Source organism: Barbus barbus (assembly GCF_936440315.1).
Source record: "Barbus barbus genome assembly, chromosome: 37".
Taxonomy (NCBI): domain Eukaryota; kingdom Metazoa; phylum Chordata; class Actinopteri; order Cypriniformes; family Cyprinidae; genus Barbus; species Barbus barbus.
This window is the reverse complement of record NC_136715.1, coordinates 3,575,856-3,597,238: the sequence shown is the minus strand read 5'-3', so window position 1 is coordinate 3,597,238 and position 21,383 is coordinate 3,575,856. Positions and strand designations below refer to the sequence as shown.

Below are 21,383 nucleotides of genomic sequence, written 5' to 3'. Positions count from 1 at the left end.
CTCCTGCATCAAGTCAGGACATGTCGCTGTGCATCAGGACGTTTCCCTCCAGATGGTTGGTGACGTCAGGTTGAAGTCTTCAGCGTCACTAATGCTCCATTCAGGACTCTGGATGCTTTTGTGCTCCATTGATGTGAACACAGAGAGTCGGTGTGGGAACCTCACATGAGATCTACTCACACTGACCAGCACAAACACACACACATCTGCTTCATCTGGACTCCATCGTGTGTGAGTGACGTCAAGGCAGCAATAATAATGCTGACTATCATAAATTATGACACTAAATATTTGCACTTCTGTGAGAAGACTTAAAATGTTGATCTTCATGCAAATCCTCATAAATAAATCCACAAATAATACTGTAAGAACTTGTTTGCCCAAAATAAGAAAACATTTGAACATTTGATTTTTATTGATTAACCTTCATTTTGTTATTGATTTTGTTATGATTTGACGTGATCTAAACAGTATTATAAAAAAATAAAATATTGTAATATTTTGGTTTAATATAAAACTATGGAATACAAACTAAAACACTGCTTTGTTTAAAGTACAGAGTAATTCAGATCACAAAGTGTAAGAATTCCATGACATTCAGTGCTCAGTGATGTACGCGTGCTCACTGACTCCACGTGTTTCTAGTGATGATGAGCGTGTGCTGCTTCAGTGACACTGATGTGAACATGAGCTCTACAGGTCAGCACTTTCCCAGATTCACCCTCCACCTGCTCCTTTGAGCCCCTGATGGAGGATCATTGAGCATGTGGCGGCCCACATCCCTCATTGTCTGTTTGAGCTCTTTCATTGGCTCCAAACTGTGAGAAACTCCAACAAGCTCAAGCCTCACACATTCATATGGAGATTTGGGAGTATAAATAGAGGAGCTGCAGCCAGTGCAAATCAGACTCACTCTGAACAGAGAGATCTACAGAACAGAGATCCAGACATGACACCTACAATCATCTCAAAGGAGCATCTCCCTCTCAACAACAAGGTACATTCACATCCTACTTACAGCAGCATTACTGCAGCAGCTTTCACTGCTCTTCTAAACCATTGGCTTATTTGATGATCACTTTCCTAATGCTTTTCTGTCTTCATTTGCAGCTGAGAAAACCAAGGGTGGAGAAGATGCCCAGAGATTGTGTCAACTCAAGCTCAAGTGTCTTCTGGCTCCAGAGTTCCTCAAGCAGCAGCCTGATTCCAAGCTGGAGAAAGCAGATATCCTGGAGAGGATGCTCAACTTCCTGCAACACCACAGTATCACTTCACATGCTGTCAGTCAAGGCTTCTCCAGGTGTGTCCAAAAATTAGATGAAGACAGAGAACCAGAGAAGACTGCTGAAGTACTTCCAGAAGCTGCAGATATCATGTGAGCAGAACAGGAGGAAAAGTGTCCTGCCAGACCAGAACACCTTCAGAAAAGAGATGAATGTCAACAAGAGCTCCATCTGGAGGCCTTGGTAGAGTCTTAAAGTCTCAGATTGAACGTCTGCACTAGACTCAGTGAACTATTACGCTTTTAGTTCCTCTTTTTGAGAAAAAGTATTTCATGAGTTCCAGTTCAGAAGAGATATTTGTACTGCTAAGTGCGCTGATGATTCAATCTTCTATGAAGACTTCATGTCAAGAGTTCCAGACGGAAACATTTACTGATGTCTATATTAGACAACACTGACTTTTACATTCTTCATTTGATGTGAAGTAAACACTTCCTTTATTATTTTAAAATTTAATCTGAAAACTACTCTGAAGCTAAAGTTTTGTTCTAAAAGCTGATAAAGAGTCAGTTTACACAGCACATGTTCTATGAAATGTTATAATATCTTGATATTAATGATGGCAAAAATCTTACGCCATTATTAATTTAGTGCTGTTTACATAAAGTAGCTCAAAATGGACTCACATTTGATTTAATCTGAGATGATAATCATTAATATTCTTTGATTCATATTTGATGTTTTCCACTTTGGTCTATAATAGATCATATTCAGAATTTTAAAGGTTTGTAAAAGGTAAAAAGGTTTGTTCTCTGAATCTTTCCTGTACTCTATACAGCTGTCATTGTTCCTTCTGTGAAGGTTTATGTTCTCATGAAAACTTTGTCATCTTGTCATTTGTCTTTTTAATTGATCATGTGATCATTTGTGTCCTTCTGTGAAGGTGTTGGAAGTTTTTGAAGTTCAGTGGATTTCTGCAAAATACAAAATAAAACAATCCACTGAATGTCTGACATCTTCTGTGATTCTTGTCATTTTATCATTAATACAGGTATCTTTTCCTTTGTCTGGAATGAAAATAAATCAAAATAACAAACGTCCCCATCCCACTTGTATGTTGCTACTAGACAACACCTACAACATTTTGACTAATATCTTCACAGCCTCATCAGCAAGGTGCAAATATTCCTTAGATATTGTAAAGCATATTTTTATAAACACACTTAAGTCAATATTGTTGGTAAAAAGGACTCACCAAAGACTTTAGACCTACCAAGTCTGATTGGGAGATTGGGAGAAAGTCAAATGGTGCCTTCCGTTTGTACTCGTAAATCGGAAATTCTGAGTTCCCATTAGGAACTTTTGACTGGAACGCGAAGCACTGCTTAGTGATGCTTCTAAATTGCCAAAGTAACATGCTTTCAGTTAAGAAGGCTTCATTACGTCATATGTTGGGGACAATCTCTTTTTTGAGAACACCTCCCAGTGGTGAACCATTGAACCAGCATCTATGGTCTTTACCTGATCTCGGATTCTTTTTATCCATTTGTAGACATTTTAATGAGACATTTATGACCCTGGACCACAAAACCAGTCTTAAGTCGCAGGGGTATATTTGTAGCAATACACTACAAAAAATACACTGCATGGGTCAAAATTATCGATTTTTCTTTTATGCCAAAAATCATTAGGACATTAAGTAAAGATCACGTTCCATGAAGATATTTAGTAAATTTCTTACCGTAAATATATCAAAACTTAATTTTGGATAAGTAATATGCATTGCTAAGAACTTCATTTGGACAACTTTAAAGGCGTTTTTCTCAATATCCAGAATTGTCAACTCCAGAATTCTGCAGTTACAGCTATTGGACAGCATATGCATAAAAATTTTGTCTTCAAACAATGTAAGGAATTATGCATTTGCTGGTTTAATTTCAGTTTCTTTATAGTCTGCATATTATGTATTATTATGTGATATGTGCGTGTTTTGAGTTTGACTTCCATCAACTTCCATCAAGTTGATTCTTTATCGTCTATTTTCTATCTTAAAAACAATTTTATACACTATCATTTTCGTTTCTATAACGTGTGAATATATCCCCTATAGCATTCTAAACAAAACCAATCAGAGTGCCTTGTTATCAGTAGTTTTATTTTGATTTCTCGAGTCTGCTATTAGCTTATAGCCCATTAGCATCGGCAGCGTGGCTGCCGCTAATCTTGCTTACACTGCTAATACTCTATTCACACACATTGCCATTGTTTCACTGTTAATTGCTTAAATGGCGGATTTGTGTCTACCTTTGAGTGCAAGTGAGGACACATTCCAGCTGCATTCGGTGGAGGCCGCTGGAGAAGCAGATCCGCGACCTGGTGGAGAAGCAGATCCGCGACCTGGTGGAGAAGCAGATCCGCGACCTGGTGGAGAAGCAGGCCCAGCTGAGAGAGCGGAGAGCCGCTCTGGAAACATCCTGGGCTGATGCTCACAAGTCCGGGGTAAGTATACAGCACGCTGCTAACACTCCCACCACCTCTACTCCATGTGTTTCTCTGCACAGACCGTGTGCACCCAGGACGTGATCTTCCCAGATGTCCTTCACTCCGGCGCCGGGACGCCACGGACCCTGGGTGCACCAGCAGCGGAAGACACAAGCCAGGCCCCGAGCGACAACCTCTCCCCCTCCGCCGCCTCCGGTCTTCGAGGTCAGAACCGCTTCGCTCCCCTCCCCTCCGTGAGACGGAACGCAACGCTGTGATCGTCGGAGACTCCATCGTCCGGCACGTCCGTGCTACGTTAGCTGAAGGTAAAGTGCACACTCACTGTTTCCCCGGTGCTCGTGTTCTCGATGTTTCTGCGCAGATACCCGCGATCCTGAAGGGCGACGAGAGAACTACTGAAAGAGTTACCTGTAGCAGAAAAAACACTTCTCAATATTATTAACTCATTGTTATCTTTAGGTCACGTCCCAAAACCATTCAAGCTGGCGGTTATTAAGCCTCTTATTAAGAAACCACAACTAGATTCTAATGAACTGGCAAATTACAGACCCATTTCAAATCTTCCGTTAATGTCTAACATTTTAGAAAAAGTTGTGTCTGCTCAATTGTGCTCCTTCTTGCAAAAACATTATCTCTATGAAGAATTTCAGTCAGGTTTCAGGCCTCACCATAGTACAGAAACTGTACTTGTTAAAATTACAAATGACTTGCTTCTTGCTTCAGACCAAGGCTGCATCTCATTGCTGGTATTACTTGATCTTAGTGCTGCGTTCGACACTATAGACCATGACATACTCATAGATCGATTACAAAACTATACTGGTATTCAAGGGCAGGCTTTAAGATGGCTTAGATCCTACCTGTCCGAGGATCGCTGCCACTTTGTTAACTTAAATGGGGAGTCATCTCAATTATCACCAGTAAAGTATGGAGTACCACAAGGATCTGTCCTAGGTCCTCTGCTATTTTCAATATACATGTTGCCTCTTGGTAATATTATTAGAAAATACGTGATTAGTTTGCATTGTTATGCTGATGATACTCAACTATATATCTCAACAAGACCAGATGAAACTTCTAAACTAAGCTAATAGATTGTGTAAAAAAATTAAAATATTGGATGACCAATAATTTCCTCCTATTAAATTCAGATAAGACAGAGATATTACTTATTGGACCAAAAAACATTACACAGAATCTCCTGGATTACAATTTACAACTAGATGGATGCACTGTTACATCCTCTAAAGTCAAAAATCTGTGTGTTATATTAGACAGCAACTTGTCCTTTGAAAATCATATTTCCCATGTTACAAAAACAGCATTCTTCCATCTTAGAAACATTGCCAAGCTTCGAAACATGCTACCTGTTTCTGATGCAGAAAAGCTAGTTCATGCATTCATGACCTCTAGACTGGACTATTGTAATGCACTGCTAGCTGGTTGTCCTGCATCTTCAATAAACAAGCTACAGATAGTCCAAAATGCAGCGGCTAGAGTTCTTACCAGGTCAAGAAAATATGATCATATTACCCCAATTTTACAGTCTCTGCACTGGCTACCTATTAAGTTCCGTATCATTTACAAAATATTATTACTTGCCTATAAGGCCCTAAATGGTTTAGCTCCTGCGTACCTAACTCGTCTTCCACCACGCTACAATCCAACCCGCTCCCTAAGGTCGCAAAACTCTGGACTTTTGGTAATACCTAGGATAGCAAAGTCCACTAAAGGAGGTAGAGCTTTTCACATTTGGCTCCCAAACTCTGGAATAGCCTTCCTGATAACGTTCGGGGTTCAGATACACTTTCTCTGTTTAAATCTAGATTAAAGACACATCTCTTTAGCCAAGCATTCACATAATGCATCTTATAATCTTGTACTGCAGTTATATCTCAAATGTACATTTATTATTATTCTTTAGCTTGGGTTGAACAAATCATTTTTGCTTAGATGGAACAGCAGCTACGCTAATTATGTCTCTATTTGTTTCTCGGTTTCTGTCACGGGATTAACATCCCGGTAACTAGGAATTACAGAAGCTTCAGTCTGGATCCAACCCTTAAATGATCTGAGATGACCGAACACCTGAGAAAAGATAATGCCAACCCCTCAGAGGATGCCAATGCTCAGACAACATACAGAATTACCAAATTTTGCCAAGTCAAATATATTAAGGTTCTGCAATATATAAATATATTGTGGAAACTTAATTTCCTGTAGAGCTGCTTTGCAACGATTTGTATCGTAAAAAGCGATATACAAATAAACTTGAACTTGAAATGTATAAATTGCAAAGGCGAAATTATAAACTATAATTTTGTGTTTAGGTTTAAAGGAATAATTTGCTGAAAATTTTCTTACCCTCAGATCACCCAAGATATAGATGAATTTTTCATCAGAACAGATTTGGAGAAATGTTGCATTACATCAGTTGCTCACCAATGGATCCTCTGCAGTGAATGGGTGCCGTCAGAATGAGAGTCCAAAAAGCTGATAAAAACATCACAATAATCCACAAGTAATTCACATGACTCCAGCCCATCAATCCACATCTTGTGAAGTCAAAAGCTGTGTGTTTGTAAGAAACAAGTTCATAATTAAGATTTTAAAAATAAACTGTCACTTCTAGACAAAACATGAGTCCAAAATCCAGAATATCACTTCCTGCAGTGAAACGAATCCATCCCCTGTTGTCCTCTCACACCATTTTATTTTGGACTGTTTTTGTTCGTAAACAATGCTTGAGATGCGCTTATTTCTCTCCTTTTTTTTACAAACACAAAGCTTTTCACTTGACTAAATGTTAATTGATGGACTCAAATCACGTGGATTACTTGTGGATTATTATTGTGTTTTTGTCAGCTGTTTGGAGGATGAAGCTTGCACATGTATGTACATATTCTTAAGAACCGACACACTTCTATTGTGTGAGTGATTTAATCTGGTGAATACAGACGTGTGGGAAGCCATGTGACTCCACCAGCTCCAGGAGCATTGGGGCGTGTGATCGGGGTCCACGTTATGCCGTGAACCAGCTCTGTGTCTGTCTGTCTGTCACTGTCTCCCTCTGTGTGTGTGTGTGTGTGTGTGTGTGCGTTTTTGTGACAAATGAGGACATAAATTTGTATAATGACACAGGTATGACACAGGTGACGCTCAACTTCATGCAACGCTGCAACTGCGGTTCACATGCTGTCAATCAAGGCTTCTCCAGGTGTGTCCATGAGATTCTGCATTTCCTGTCCAAAGATGAGATGAAGCTGCAGACATCATGTGAGCAGAGCAGGAGGAAAAGTGTCCTGCCAGATCAGAACATCTTTAGCATAGAGACGAATGTCAACAAGAGCTCCATCTGGAGGAGGCCTTGGTAGAGCCTTACAGCAACCAGCAGCACATGATGAACATCTACTGTATATTAGACTCAGTGAACTATTACGCTTTCAGTTTCTCTTTTTGAGAAAAAGTATTTCAGGAGTTCCAGTTCAGAAGAGACTTCAAGACTTTACTTATAAGACTTTTACATTAGATATTCACGTCATTAAAAAACAAAACAAAAAAACTTTATTATTGTTAGAAAGATCATTTAGACCTCTCTTATAGACTTTACCACACAAATTAGAAGAACTATATGCATATGTTTTGCTGTTGCTTTCAGTTTTGGGAGTACTTGTTCTTTTTTTGTCTTCAGTGAAGATTTTATCAAGACCATGGACACATGAGACAAATACTAATGTTTAGATTAATACCACAAAAATGAAGTAGAACTACATGTTTTTTGTAGTTGATGTTTTTCATTTTTGGGAGTACTAGTTCTTTTTTGTCTTCAGTGAAGACTTTATCAATACCATGGGCACAAGAGAGTAATAATTTTTAGATTAATAAATCTTAATCTGAATCATCTTTTGTGATTTAATCTGAATCATCATTCTTCTGTGAAGTTTAAAGTTTAAGTTTTTTTTGGTCTTTAGATTAAAAAGGTATAATAATAATTTTCAGCTTGGAAAAATATTTATACTATTATTAAGTACTTTGTGATTTTGTCTTCCATGAATCCACAAGCCGTAACATGATACAATATTGTCAGGGTGTCTCTGTCACCAGTCACCAGCTCTGGACTCCATGTCCCAGAATCCTCCCCGGCTCACACCTGTTCTCAGTCACGCTCACATCACCTGGAGTTCTAATCACCTGCACCTGCTGTCTTCAATCAAGTCACCTTCAAGAGCACGCTGTACTCAGTCTTTCAATGTCCGGTCTACCGTTCACGATCCTGAACCAAACCAGACTCTCATGTGATACTTGCCTATCTATGCTTACTTTTAGATCCTGGACACCCTCTCACCAACGGATCTGCAACGAAAGCATATGAGTGAAAAAAGTGAAGTGACATACTGCCAAGTATGGTGACCCATACTCGGAATTCGTGCTCTGCATTTAACCCATCCAACGTGCACACACACAGCAGTGCACACACACACACCGCGAACACACACACACCGTGAACACACACACAGCAGTGAACACACACACACCGCGAACACACACACACCGTGAACACACACACAGCAGTGAACACACACACACCGTGAACACACACCCGGAGCAGTGGGCAGCCATTTATGCTGCGGCGCCCGGGGAGCAGTTGGGGGTTCGGCGCCTTGCTCAAGGGCACCTCAGTCGTGGTATTGAGGGTGGAGAGAGCGCTGGACATTCACTCCCCCACCTACAATCCCTGCCGGCCCGAGACTCGAACCTGCAACCTTTGGATTACTAGTCCGACTCTCTAACCTTTAGGCCACGACTTCCCCGTGGCCTAATGAATATATCAGCATACAGCTAAGAACTCTCAAACTGAACACAGTGCTTGTCGCTTATCTCAAGCTGCTACCTCAAGTCTCTCAATAAACCTGTTTGCACTATACTTGTTGTTTCTGGCTTGAATTGTGACAAATATGTACCGACATGTCTTTTATAAAATATATATTTAGTCATATCTGAACAATGTTCTTTTCTAAGTTCAAACGTTTGGAAATTATGCAAACAAATAATTTCCATTAAAAGATAAAAGAATAGTTTCCATTTTCAAGACATACAGTCTTATGTACAAGGTTAAAACAGTAAGAACTATAATGGTACAGGAAAGAAAATGATGTAAGCCCAAATGATGACACATGTTTCACTGTCAGCCTTAAATCATGTTCGAATTGTGAACAACAAGGTAAAGAACGACAAAAGGGATAAACATATAGGCTGTGTCTCAAACAGACAGCACATTCAAATTAGATCAGGAAAGTGCCTGTGATGCATGGAAAAGCTGTATTGGTAGGTCTCTTCAAACATGAAATGGTGTCTGAAGAAAATTAGAAATATATTAATAGCAAACAACCATTTTTGGTCTAAGTTGAATTGGAATCGATACTGTTTGCAGGACACTGATCTGTATCTGCATATCTTCTGAAGTGCTTTTCAACTTCATGTGCGTCCCTGAGCGTTCACTACAAAAATAACTTTTAATGATTATTTACAGGCTGTAAAATCCTGATGTTGCTTTTAAAACAGTCTTTCATCCAAATCATCTTTCACTGACTTACAGGACAAAGTAAAGTTACACAGCAGGATTGTGAAATGTGTAACTTTCCAGTTTTAGGAGAGTTTTTTGGTGCTGTTGGTTCCTGCGTTCTGTTGTGCAATGATAAAGTCCATGATGAGCTGGGCAGATTTTCTTGGTCGCTCCATCACTACTGAATGACCACAGTTGTCTAGCAGATGAACCTGAGATCCTGGAATAGCCTTTGCCAGAACTGAAGCCCCGGACACATCTAATACCTGTAGGATACAATATACAGAAATCAACCTTTGTTTATGTCACGTTTCACATAAATGGCTGATTCCTATATATGTGATTACAATCTTGCAAAGAAAGGTAGTAATACGACTTACAATTACTAACTGAAACACTGAATTATTTCAACACAGTGATAGTAAATTTTGAATTTATTTAATGGAAGTAGATAAATGTGCAAATTCTTGCAGTATCAGGTCAGTTTCTGTGTGCTTCGTAATTCATCGTACATAATTACTTCTTCCATCTTTATTTGACCCTCTGATTCTAGCACCCTCTATTCTAATTCTATAAATTTTTTATTTGTTTTTATTTTTTTATATAAAAAAAATCTTGATCCTCTAACACCTGTACACTCTATTCGTTCTCTAACTGCTTGTTTTCTTAAAAAAAAGATCCTCTAACACTAGCTTTCTTTATTCTTTTTCTATCTACTTGTTTTCTTTTTATTATAAAAATGACCCTCTAACACTAGCATTCTCCATTCTTTTTCTACTCTTTTGACTTGTTTTATTTTTATTTAAAGGGGTCATCGGATGCCCATTTTCCACAAGTTGATATGATTCTTTAGGGTCTTAATGAAAAGTCCGTAACATAGTTTGGTTAAAAATTTCCCAATGGTAGTGTAAAAAACACTTTTTTAAACTAGTCAAAAACAGCTCTTGTCAGAGCAAGCAGTTTTGTAACATTTTCCTTTAAATGTTAATGAGCTCTGCTGACCCTGCCCCTCTCTTCCGAGCCGCTCGATCTGCGCAAACACAGACGCATTTAGGCAGATCAGGGGCGTATTCCCTTCAAAAACAAACGTAATCCACTGCGTCTTCAGCAGCTCAGATGTCAGGAGTTGTTTTTAAAGTATTCCACAATCTTTTTACACACTCTTTCACAGATTGGAGAGCCTCTGCTTATCTTTACTTCTGAGAGACTCTGCCTCTCTAAGACATCCCTTTTATAGCTAATCATGTTACAAACCTGATGTCAATTAACTTAATTAGTTGCTAGATGTTCTCCCAGCTGAATCTTTTCAACATTTCTTGCTTTTTCAGCCCTTTGTTGCCCCTGTGCCAATGTTTTTGAGACCTGTAGCAGGCATCAAATTTGAAATGAGCTCATTTAGTGGATAAAAGTGTAAAATCTTTCAGTTTAAACATTTGTTATGTTCTCTATGTTCTATTGTGAATAGGGCTCATGTGATTTTAAAGTCTTTTAGTTTTAATTTTATTCAAACTTAAAAAACATCCCAACATTTCCGGAATTCGGGTTGTACTGTCCGCAGGAGACTTTGACACAGAATTACAGATGCTACACAGCAAGATGCAAACCTCTGACCAGCACCAAAAATAGAAAGACAAGATTAGAGTTTGCTAAAAAGCACAAAGGTGAGCCAGAAGAGTTTTGGAACTGTGTTTATGGACCGATGAGACAAAGATGAACCTTTATCTAAGTGATGGGAAAGAAAAAATGTGGAGAAAAAAAGGAGCTGCAAATGATCCCAAGCATGCAGCCTCATCTGTAAAGCATGGTGGAGGTGGTGTCATGGCATGGGCATGCATGGCTGCCTCTGGAACAACTGTTCCAATACTTATGCTCACATCAGCGGGATGAACTCTAAAAGGGCAGTTATTTTTATTTGGTAAAACATGTATACTGAGAGTATTTAACAGAGCGTAGGGGGATTCAAGAGTTATTTCAGAACAATTTGTTTATTTCAATTCTCTGATTGGTGGAGATTTTATGTGTTTTTATTTTTTATGTGTATTTATGTGTCTTGTTTCCTTTTAATTTTTCTTGTGGATGCTTCCAAGTGTAAAGCACTTTGGTCAGTCTTCTGGCTGTTTTAAATGTGCTATATAAATAAAGTAAACTTGAAACTTGAAACTTGGAGATTTCTTTGCAGAATCATGGGTAATGTTTTTTTTTTTAACAGAAATGGTGTTAAACACGGTTATTTAGAAAATAAGCTGAAATAATGCAGACAGATGATCATATTGATTATCAACCTTACAGCTCATAGCAGGTCTGTTTTTAAAGGTTAGGGTTGGGTTAGGGTTATGGTGAGGTTAGTTATCGTTAAAAAACAATTCTCCTATTGAGAAACTGACTGTGATTTTTACTTCTGGAACTGGACTATTGCACTCAGTTTAGTACGTTTTGTACTAATAACGATTTTTCTTTTTATATGATGGTGAAATTTATTTTATTCACTGTAACAACAAAGGTCTTTAAATCTTGACAACATGACTTACTACTAAAATATTTATTAGGTGAGAAAAAAAAATATTATACATTAATATTTTGCCACATATTTTGTTTTTACAGCTATTTTTTTTTATTATTTGTATGTCCTCAATCAGCACCATCACATTTAATGTGATATATAGAATAAAAATATTGGAATTTCAATCAAAGCATAATTTAGTGATGTTATTTAATGTCATATAGTTCTGTATAGTTCTGCAAAACAAAGTGTCTGTACCTGGTCGTTCTTCCCCCAAATAACTTGTAGAGGAGTTGAAATGAGATTCATGTTCTCATGTAAAGAGTGTCTGGATTTTTCTCCGACAAGCTCCATAAAACCTGCAAAAGATATTGATTTAACACAGATCTGCTATTTCTGAAGACACCAAGGAAAAACACTAGAGACACTCACACTCGCGGTAGAAATCATTGTTAGGAATACGAACGTCAACCAGTCCTTGAAGAATCTAGGACACCAGAGGGAAAACAAAACTCATTTGCAAAAGATTAAAACTCCCATAAGCAGAATTGATTTACATAAACACACCTGTTTAGGGATCTTAAAGCGCACATATGAACATAGTTTGAGCATCTCCTCCATCTCCTCTGGAGTGGAGGGTATCAGCGGGATCCCGTCACTGTTCTGACTTTTCTCCAGTTCCCTCAAACGCTGAACAAACTTACTTTCGGTGGGATACTGAAGACCTGTGAAAAACCGAGAAATGTTTGAGCTTAATTTAGGAAATAAGATACTCAAGTGTATTCTGTCCTGGACCTAATATGTAGAGGGAGGCTATTCCAGAGGCATGGCGCAGTCACCAAAAAGGTATGATCTCCATAAGTTTTCAACCGTGATTTTGGGTCATTTAAGAGGCAACTCTGAGACGATCTTAAAGGTCTGGCAGCATGATGATGCTGTTCCAGGCTGAAGACATATTCTGGAGTAAGTCCATGTAAACCTTTAAAACCCATTACCAATATTGCACTCTAAAATCAACAAGAAGACAGTGCAGAGAAGCCCGCTATTAAACAAAATTAATTTAGGCATTAGTACATGATTATTCATGTACCCTTATTATAAAGTGTTACCGAATATTTTAACATTTGATTTCAATGAAAGCATGATTTAGGGATGTTTAAATGTCATAGTTTTGTAATGTCATGCAATATCGTTTTTTTTCTAAAATGTTTTATGTATTTTGAGAGAAAAATTCAGAATTTCTCTTTGTCCCTCATGATATATTCTGGAACTTTTCCCCTTAAAACATAATGGTTTTATCTACCTGACATGTTATTTGATCTTGAAAGTCACACTCATGTAACCTCTTCTTACAGTTTTTAATCAGTATTTTATTGTTTTCACTTCATCAACATTTTTTCCCCTCATGGGATATTAATGTAGGCATGAGGAGGGAAAATATGATGTTTCTGAAAGTTCAGAAGAGCGTTAGAGAATATTTTTCTTCATATGGATTTTTTACATTTCGGTTAATGTTTATTTTATTTAACGATATTAGCTTTACTTAACAATAATAACCCTGTTTCAGAAGTAACCTTTTGAAATAAAATAATAAAATAATTGCATTGGGCAGTTTACTCGAAATGTTGAAATGTCCCCGATGAACTATTACAGGATGATTGTGATGCTGAAGAGGCACACAGAAGATCTCAAAACAGAACAGATCAGACCTGCTGGACAGATGAGTGTGACGCCGCAGAGATCAGACGGGTGATGGGCAGCATAAACCCCAGCCACGTTTCCTCCCATAGACGTGCCGATCAGATGGAAAGGCTTTTTGTTCAATCCGATGCTCTTCACAAACTAAAAAAAAAAAAACCTTTAAAGCTTCTAAACAATTACAAGCTGCTATCCAGCTAACTAAGAACATTTGTCTAATGTAGCCATTAAATTACAAAAACTTTTGACTTTCTCTGAACGTTCCAAATATCCAGTTTTTAAAATGTATATATTTATATATATGTACTAATAACTAAACATATAGTGATGATGTACATGTGCTTTACATGAGGTGTGCATGTGTTATGGGGTGATGTGCACAGAGTAACATGTGGCTATGGTCTTATCTGTTTTCAACAATGTATCTTCTTGGATGGCATAAACAACAGGTGCTGGGAGAGTGGGGTATCACTCTGCTCACAGCTCTTTTTCCTCTGTGAATAGATTGATCATTTCTGCTGAAATTAAAAGCAAGACAAAGACAAACTTTGTTTGGTATTTTCATTTTCAGTCTTCACAATTTCGTTAAATCAGATTTTCCACGACAGTTTCAAAAAACGTTTTGGACGTATAAAAGAGTATTTCTGTGCCAAATACACACTTCCGGGTCTCTTACAAGTTTCGGAAAGTTTTTTTAGATCATGGCTCTTCATGACTTATGCTGCCTTCACGTGCTATGGGAGTTATCATAAATACGAGTTTCCTGATCGGAAATTGGACGTGAACGGCCTCTCAAGTCGTATATACTGGGAAATTCGGAAATACAAGTGCATCTCAGAAAATTAGAATATGGTGAAAAAGTTCATTTTTTCTTGTAACTTATTTTTTGTAAAAACTTATTTTAACTTATAAAAACTTATTTTGCAAATCCTTTTTTTTGATTGATCTTAGCAAATATTCTAATATTTTGAGATACTGGATTTTTTACTTTCATGAGCTGTAAACTCTAATCATCAAAATTAAAATAAAACTTTTGAAATGTTTTACTTTACATGCAATGAACCTAAAATATATGAAAGTTTCACTTTTTGAAAAAATTACAAGAAAAAAAAAGGAACTTTTTCACTTTTTTTTCAGATGCACCTGTAATTTTGATTCCCGAGTTTCCGAGTTGGGTGGGTCAAATAAACTTTAAACATGGTGGAGGGGACAACCGTTGCTGATTTCAGTGCTGTTCATCACTACATCCCTTTGTCTTGTCGCTAAAGTAGTGTATTTATAGGCTAGATATGAACGATCATTCGAAGCATATTGTATGTTTTATAAGCAGTTAAATAAGCATGTTTTTGACCAAAGTTCCAGAATTGACAGCAAACTGCATGTATAGCGCGGTGAATGTTTATATGACTGTCAACCAATGGGATGCTACATTTTATTCTTTCTGACATTAAAGCACTTGAATAGGACAAGCTCGTAATCTCGACTTCAAGGAAATAGGACATTTCCGATAGCACGTGAAGGCAGCAATAATCAAGCGTGGAACTCCTTATTTGGGCATTTCTTCCTGGAAGAGTGCGCCCGCGCACACATCAACCAGCGCAAGAGCGCGCCCATCAACACGCTTCATTCGGCTGCACTGCACGGGACTTGCTCGGGAAGAATGTCTCCAAAGAAGTGTCTTGGTTGTAAGGGAAAGATAACCTTGTTCAGCTTCCCGAAGAACCCAGAGTTACATAAACAGTGGATGCAGTATGTTTTCGAGGCAGCAACGGAGTTTTGCAAGTGTGTTTGTCGATGAACGTTTTATAAACAAGGCCCAGTTCAATGCTGGATGCTGAAAGATTGAGCAGTCCGAGCTATAAAAGATCCCGGTCACGATTCAGAACTGCAGATGATAAGTGAAATGGCATCAAATGTCTGTGTTTTGTTGGCAATCGGTGCTTAAATGCTCGTCACTCTTAAACTCCGCCCACAGCACGCCTCCAGGAGCTCGGCTTTTTCCAGAAAGAATCGTATAGCTGTAAAATTGTCTTTCTTTTATAAATATGATAAAACTAAAGACTTTTTGGAGATATGAAGGATACAGTACTCTATAGGTACTCAAGATTAACATGATATTGTGTGAAAATGTGTGTGTTATTATGCCCCCTTTAAAAATGTTTTTTCATTCTGATTGATCATCTTGCAAACATTATGCGAACGTTACATTTGAATGTTTTCTGAACATTGTTCATTGAACAAAGTTTTTCTCTAATGTCTTGAGAATTATTAAAGACCAGATAACTGAACGAAAGTACTTTTAACATTACTGGGGGAAAAAAGAGTTATGAGAATATTCCCTGATAGCTGGGATTTAATAAACAGCTTCAAAGTTTGTTTCAAAAAGAAACAGAAAAACAGCAATTCCAGGTGATTTCATTGATGTCAGTGTGAATAACTCAAGTTTTTGCCTGATTGGCTATAATTGTACTGCACTGAACAGTGTCTTTGCTTACAATAAAGACAATGACCTGTAACCATACACTTTTTGATTTTGATTAGGATACAGTGTTCAGGTAAAATGTTATTGTTGCATCACGTATCTTAGGCATATCATAAGAACGATGCACAGTGAAACACACAGACACAGACCTTAGCGTGCTCCAGAGATAAGGGAGTTATTTTTGTTTTGCAACCAAAATCTCGAAACAAAACGCTCTCTCTCAGCAAGCTGACAAGGCCTCTTTCAGCATAATCAGCAATTAGCAGAAGATGCTTTAAATGACAGACAGACTTAAATGAGTCAAAATCAACCTGACATGCAAGGGTTGACAGGCTGGGAAAGTGCCCCGGGTTTGAAGAAGGGCATTTATTTTAGGCACAAGCCTGTGATGTTAACGGAAAGCTGATTAGCTTTGGGCTGAGAACAGAGAAAATGAAGACACAAGGGCTTTTCACTGATCTCAAGATACTTCATAGAAACCTCATCATGTAAACCTAATGAATCCACTGTGTCATCAAGAGAAACGTATTAATCTGCATACTGTGTGAGGTTTAGCCAAACAGAAAAACTGGGTCAGTGACTAAATAACATGAACATGAAGTGACAGATTTTAAGAACAGGGAGTTTTTGGTAATGTTCTTTGCTTGAATTAAAAAAAAAAAAAAAAAAAAAAAAAAAATATATATATATATATATATATATATATATATATATATATATATATATATATATATATATATATATATATAAAATTTATTTAATTTTATTAATGATCATTTAAAGAAAAAAAAAAAATATATATATACTGTATATATATATATATATATATATATATATATATATATATATATATATATATATATATATATATATACTGTATATATATATATATATATATATATATATATACTGTATATATATATATATATATATATATATATATATATATGTATATATATATATATATATATATATATATATATATATATATATATATATATATATATATATATATATATGTACAAAGTATATCGGAAATATCAACAAAGCATATCGGAAATATTGTTGATATTTCCGATATCCTTTGTACATACACTTAGATAAGTTTTTTTTTAAACAAATGAATCAAATTAAATTTACGAATGAATTGAATTCATTTAATTGTTCAATTAAAATGTAATAAGTTTAATTACAACTTTAAAAATACATTTAAATAAAAATGATAAATTTTTATCTCATTATTATTTTATTGCACCCAATTATTAATTCAATATATGTTACATAATTTAACTGTTGAATATTTACATTTACATTTTTATGTAACTGTTAAATCAAAATGTAATAAATGCAATTATAATTAATAATAGATTTAAAATTATTCAATATTACTGTTATTATTATTTGTAGTAGTATATCTTGATTTATTGTAAATGTGTGTGTGTGTGTGTGTGTGTGTGTGTGCACCTGGTATTCATCACGTCCTGAGGACCAAATGTCCCCACAAAGATAGTAATACCAGTAAATCTTAATCTTTTGGGGACATTTTTTGGTCCCCATGAGGAAACAAGCTTATAAATCATACAGCATAAAGTTTTTTGAAAATCTAAAAATGCAGCATGTTTCCTGTGAGGGCTAAGTTTAGGTGTAGGGTTGGTGTAGGGCAATAGCACATACAGATTGTACAGTATAAAAACCATTACGCCTATGGGATGTCCCCATAAAACATGGAAACCCAACATGTGTGTGTGTGTGTGTGTGTGTGAGTGTGTGTGTGTGTGAATAAGAGTAAAAAATTTGTAATTAAATTCTAAAACAAATCCAGAAAACTCCCACCTGATGTATCCGTTTGACTTGGCCCTCGATGGAGTAATCCACAGCACTGGTGCGTGTCGTACCCTCATGTCCTGGCATGTCAACACACACCAAGTGCACATTTTTAGGAAGAAACTACAAAAGAAAAAACATGCACAGTCAGTCAAATTATATTTTTTTACTTTAAGATCTGATTCATATATTAAGAACAGATGTTCGGTCTCAATAAATAGGATTTATGTAACCCAGCTTTTGAAATCATGTCACAAATGTGCTCTTTAGACCATGTGATTTCTTTTCCATATTGCTTAATTATTTTTGATCATTTTTTTATCTTTGACCTTTGAAAACACTACACAATAACATTTGTTGTTCATATTGTGAATTGAACTGTTAAGCAACTGTTCTGCAGTGGTTTCTTGCCTTGACCACACCAAGCCACATGTCTTTGTGCGCAGAGAAGCCGTGTAACATGAGAACGGATGGACGGGTGCCTGGATTCCCTCTGCGTGAGTAACAGAAGCGATATCCTTCATATTCAGCATAATCCACCTGCAATCCCAGCCTTCTGCGCCAATACCTGTTGAACAAATCACCAAAAAGAGTTCAAAATGAAAATGCGTCCTGTAAAATAATGCGTATGCTTTGCCTTCAGAAGGAGAGTCCAAACAGCTGATAAAAATATCACAACAGTCAAAGATGCACAATTTTTCAGTCTGGATTTGATGAAAGCACCTGGAGGTTTGGTTCAATGCTCACAAAATATTACTATAAAAAGTAAAATAGTAGAATAATAGTATAATAATAATAATAATGCACTTTATTTATTTTTAAAAAATCAAAAGCATGATGGAGCGGCAGTGGAGCGCTCTCTGAGTGAGTGAAAACCATGCCGCTCCGACTTTCAAGAAATCCTAGCTAGCTTCAGTCAAAATCATGCCGCTCCGCTCACATCTGCTTTAGGGTGGCAAAGCTGCCACCCTGGGCCAACCCTTGTGACCACGCATTGCAGAAAATACCATTGAAATTATCCAAACGAACCGAACTCTGACATCAATGCGCATCAAAAGTGCTAGTAATAGTGATGCTTGACTTGGTAAACAGCATTATAAAACACTTGCATGAGTTCGTACACAATCCAAAAGTGACATTGAAGGAATCAGTCAGTCTGTCCGGCACAGAGGCAAACAGCGGCTCTGATGAATGCGTCATGTAGAGCAAAGTTTGCCTCCCAGATATTACGAGAACCAAAGTCTACTGGGCAGCTTGCATAAGCTGACATCAGCAATAAACGCAGCACTGCATGTACCCGGCTAATGCATACACACACATTTAGCTTCCCAAATGCATAGAAAGATCAGGCATTATTGAAAATTAAATCTATTTGAATCATTGGCACAGTGTACATGTGTACTGTAACATGGATCGTAAGCTTGTGCAACGACTAACCCTTCACCCAGTTTAGTGGCATGAAGTAAAGAAGAGGCCAGTTAAACAATCTTCCTTTATCACCATCACCAGATAAGAGACATGTTAAATAATACAAACCTGAAAAGGCAGACATGATACCTGAGAGATTGTCTAACCATTTTGAGATTGTCTTACCATTTTTATTTAGTTATTTTATATTTTGGTTTTGTCTTTTCATAAACTGAAATCATGATACATTTACTTGAAAAGCAAAATTACTTTTAAGATACTAAGGTTTTTTTCTGAAACGTAGCGAAATTACACTCTAAAAAATCCTGGGTTGTTTTTTAACCCAAATGCTGGGTTGAGCCGTCATTTTTTCAATGTTTGGGTAGTCTTTTAGTGTTATCCAGTTCCTGAGTCAGACATAACAACCCAGTGTTTGGGTAGTTTTCGTGTTTAGTGCGTCTAATGGCACAGAAATGACATGTTTCATCTTTATCTTGTGGTTTGAACCCTGTGGTCTGTGTAACTGTAACTGATTGCATCAATGAGGCTTTTAAAATAAACAGAGTGTGATTTTTTTCTTGTTTAGCGACAGCTGTAAGTGTTCAAATGCTGAAATTACTCCCCAGAGTGTCTGTACTGTGAAATCCAGGTCATCTGCGCATGTTTTTCCTACGACAAATGAGCTCTAATGAACTCTGAGGATGTCATGAAATTCAATTTAAGCATCTAGAAAGCACTTACCAGTGATAAACTTTAATAAGAGCTGCTGGCCAGAGCAGGAAGGAGGCTACAAAAGCCAAGATGGGGATTGCCAGCGTCCCTCCAGCAATGATAAACATGTTCACCTCGTCCAAATCCATCCTATTAAACAATACAGCAGTATCACATAAGACTGCATAAGAATGTCACATAAGACTGCTTTTCTTTTTTTTCCACATGACCTCTTGTCAGAAAGCTTCCAATACAGTAGAACAGATTATATAATCTAACCATGTCTGCAACACATTTTTAAGAAAGGACAGAGAAAAACTAAATCGGGACCAGCAGCATCCATTAATGATATAAATTAAATAATGTATATTTGTTGAATTATTAGGTGTAAAGCAAAATAAATAAAATAAGTTTAATTTATATATTTACACATGTATACACACACACATGTATATAATTTATATAATTATAAATCATTATATATAATACATAATAATTGTAATACTAAATCACAATTATTACATCAAATTATAACATGAATTAATGCATTCTACATAAATTAATTAATCAATACATATAAACCAAGGGCATTAAAACACCAAAGACGTAAACAAACAATTTTCAATATTTAGATCACGTGATATACTTTCATTTACCAGCAAGCATGAATGACACTCAAATCTCTGATGCTACATTGATACATTGTCGCAGTTATAGAATGTTAAATCGGTAACTTAATGTTACATTGGCGCATCAGATCAGTCATTCTGTCACGTGATCAAAGAGCTGAGCTTGCACAGAAACAAGATTATATGCAATTGTTTTTATATATCTGTTATTAGTTAGCATACCTTTAAATGTCCGTAGAATGTAAGAATTTAGCGGGAATACCGATCAAAGCAGAGTCATGTCACCCTTTGAAGCGTGGAGCTGCAGACTGCGCTGAACAGGGAAGCTCTAGATTTAAAGCAGAAGAGACTGATGTCAGCGGATATCTGTCTGTGGTGCATCCTTCGTATCTCGCTTAACATACGAGATGATTTGACAGATTTATTTTAATCGTGATAACTGATCCCTGGCTAATTTGATTTTTTATACAAGTTTGTGGATTTTAAAATATCTGGGGTCCGTTCTTCGTACGTCGCTAACTCAGTTAGCTGGATTTGATTGTTGATGATTTGGCATGATCTTGGATTGTTTGGTTCTTTGAAGCTGATACCCGTTAGATGCGCATGCGCACATCACACGCTGAACAATATTTAATGCATCTGCATTACTGGAAGGGGTTAGGGCAACAGGTCCATAAATTCAAACCTGCTAGGGAGCAGGCTTATTTCAAGGATTATAAACAGGTTTTAAGCAGAATTGATACTTAAAATCTGTCCCAGCCACAAGAGTATCCTACTGATCCAGAGACAATCATTTTAAATAATAATCAACTTTTTGTAATACTGTTAATATCATTAATAACTG

General features: G+C 36.8%; 1 protein-coding gene and 1 pseudogene across 2 annotated transcripts; one reads left to right on the top strand and one right to left on the bottom strand.

Annotated features, from left to right (window-relative positions):
• Nucleotides 1-764: 764 nt before the first annotated feature.
• On the top strand, nucleotides 765-1,470 carry LOC306857165 (annotated as a pseudogene). The gene is made up of 2 exons: nucleotides 765-997; nucleotides 1,111-1,470. The product of its transcript is annotated as an uncharacterized misc_RNA (transcript).
• A 7,215-nt stretch (nucleotides 1,471-8,685) lies between these two features.
• LOC306856546 (monoacylglycerol lipase ABHD6-like) lies at nucleotides 8,686-21,090 on the bottom strand. The gene is made up of 9 exons (XM_079395894.1): nucleotides 20,762-21,090; nucleotides 19,941-20,060; nucleotides 18,204-18,360; nucleotides 17,802-17,915; nucleotides 13,498-13,630; nucleotides 12,356-12,513; nucleotides 12,221-12,275; nucleotides 12,047-12,147; nucleotides 8,686-9,554 (listed from the first exon to the last, which is right to left on the bottom strand). The coding sequence occupies exons 2-9, from the start codon at nucleotides 20,057-20,059 to the stop codon at nucleotides 9,372-9,374; spliced, it is 1,020 nt and encodes a 339-aa protein (XP_079252020.1). The 5' UTR covers nucleotide 20,060; nucleotides 20,762-21,090; the 3' UTR covers nucleotides 8,686-9,371.
• Between the last annotated feature and the right edge of the window lie 293 nt (nucleotides 21,091-21,383).

Bases quoted from the DNA above. Each gene is read 5' to 3' on its own strand.
- LOC306856546 (XM_079395894.1), bottom strand. From the start codon at position 20,059: ATGGATTTGGACGAGGTGAACATGTTTATCATTGCTGGAGGGACGCTG. The intron at 17,916-18,203 runs GCAAGAAACCAC...TTTCTTTTGTAG, and splicing joins TGTGGCTTGGTGTGGTCAAG to TTTCTTCCTAAAAATGTGCA. The intron at 12,514-13,497 runs GTCTGATCTGTT...GGTTTTTCACAG, and splicing joins CACACTCATCTGTCCAGCAG to GTCTTCAGTATCCCACCGAA.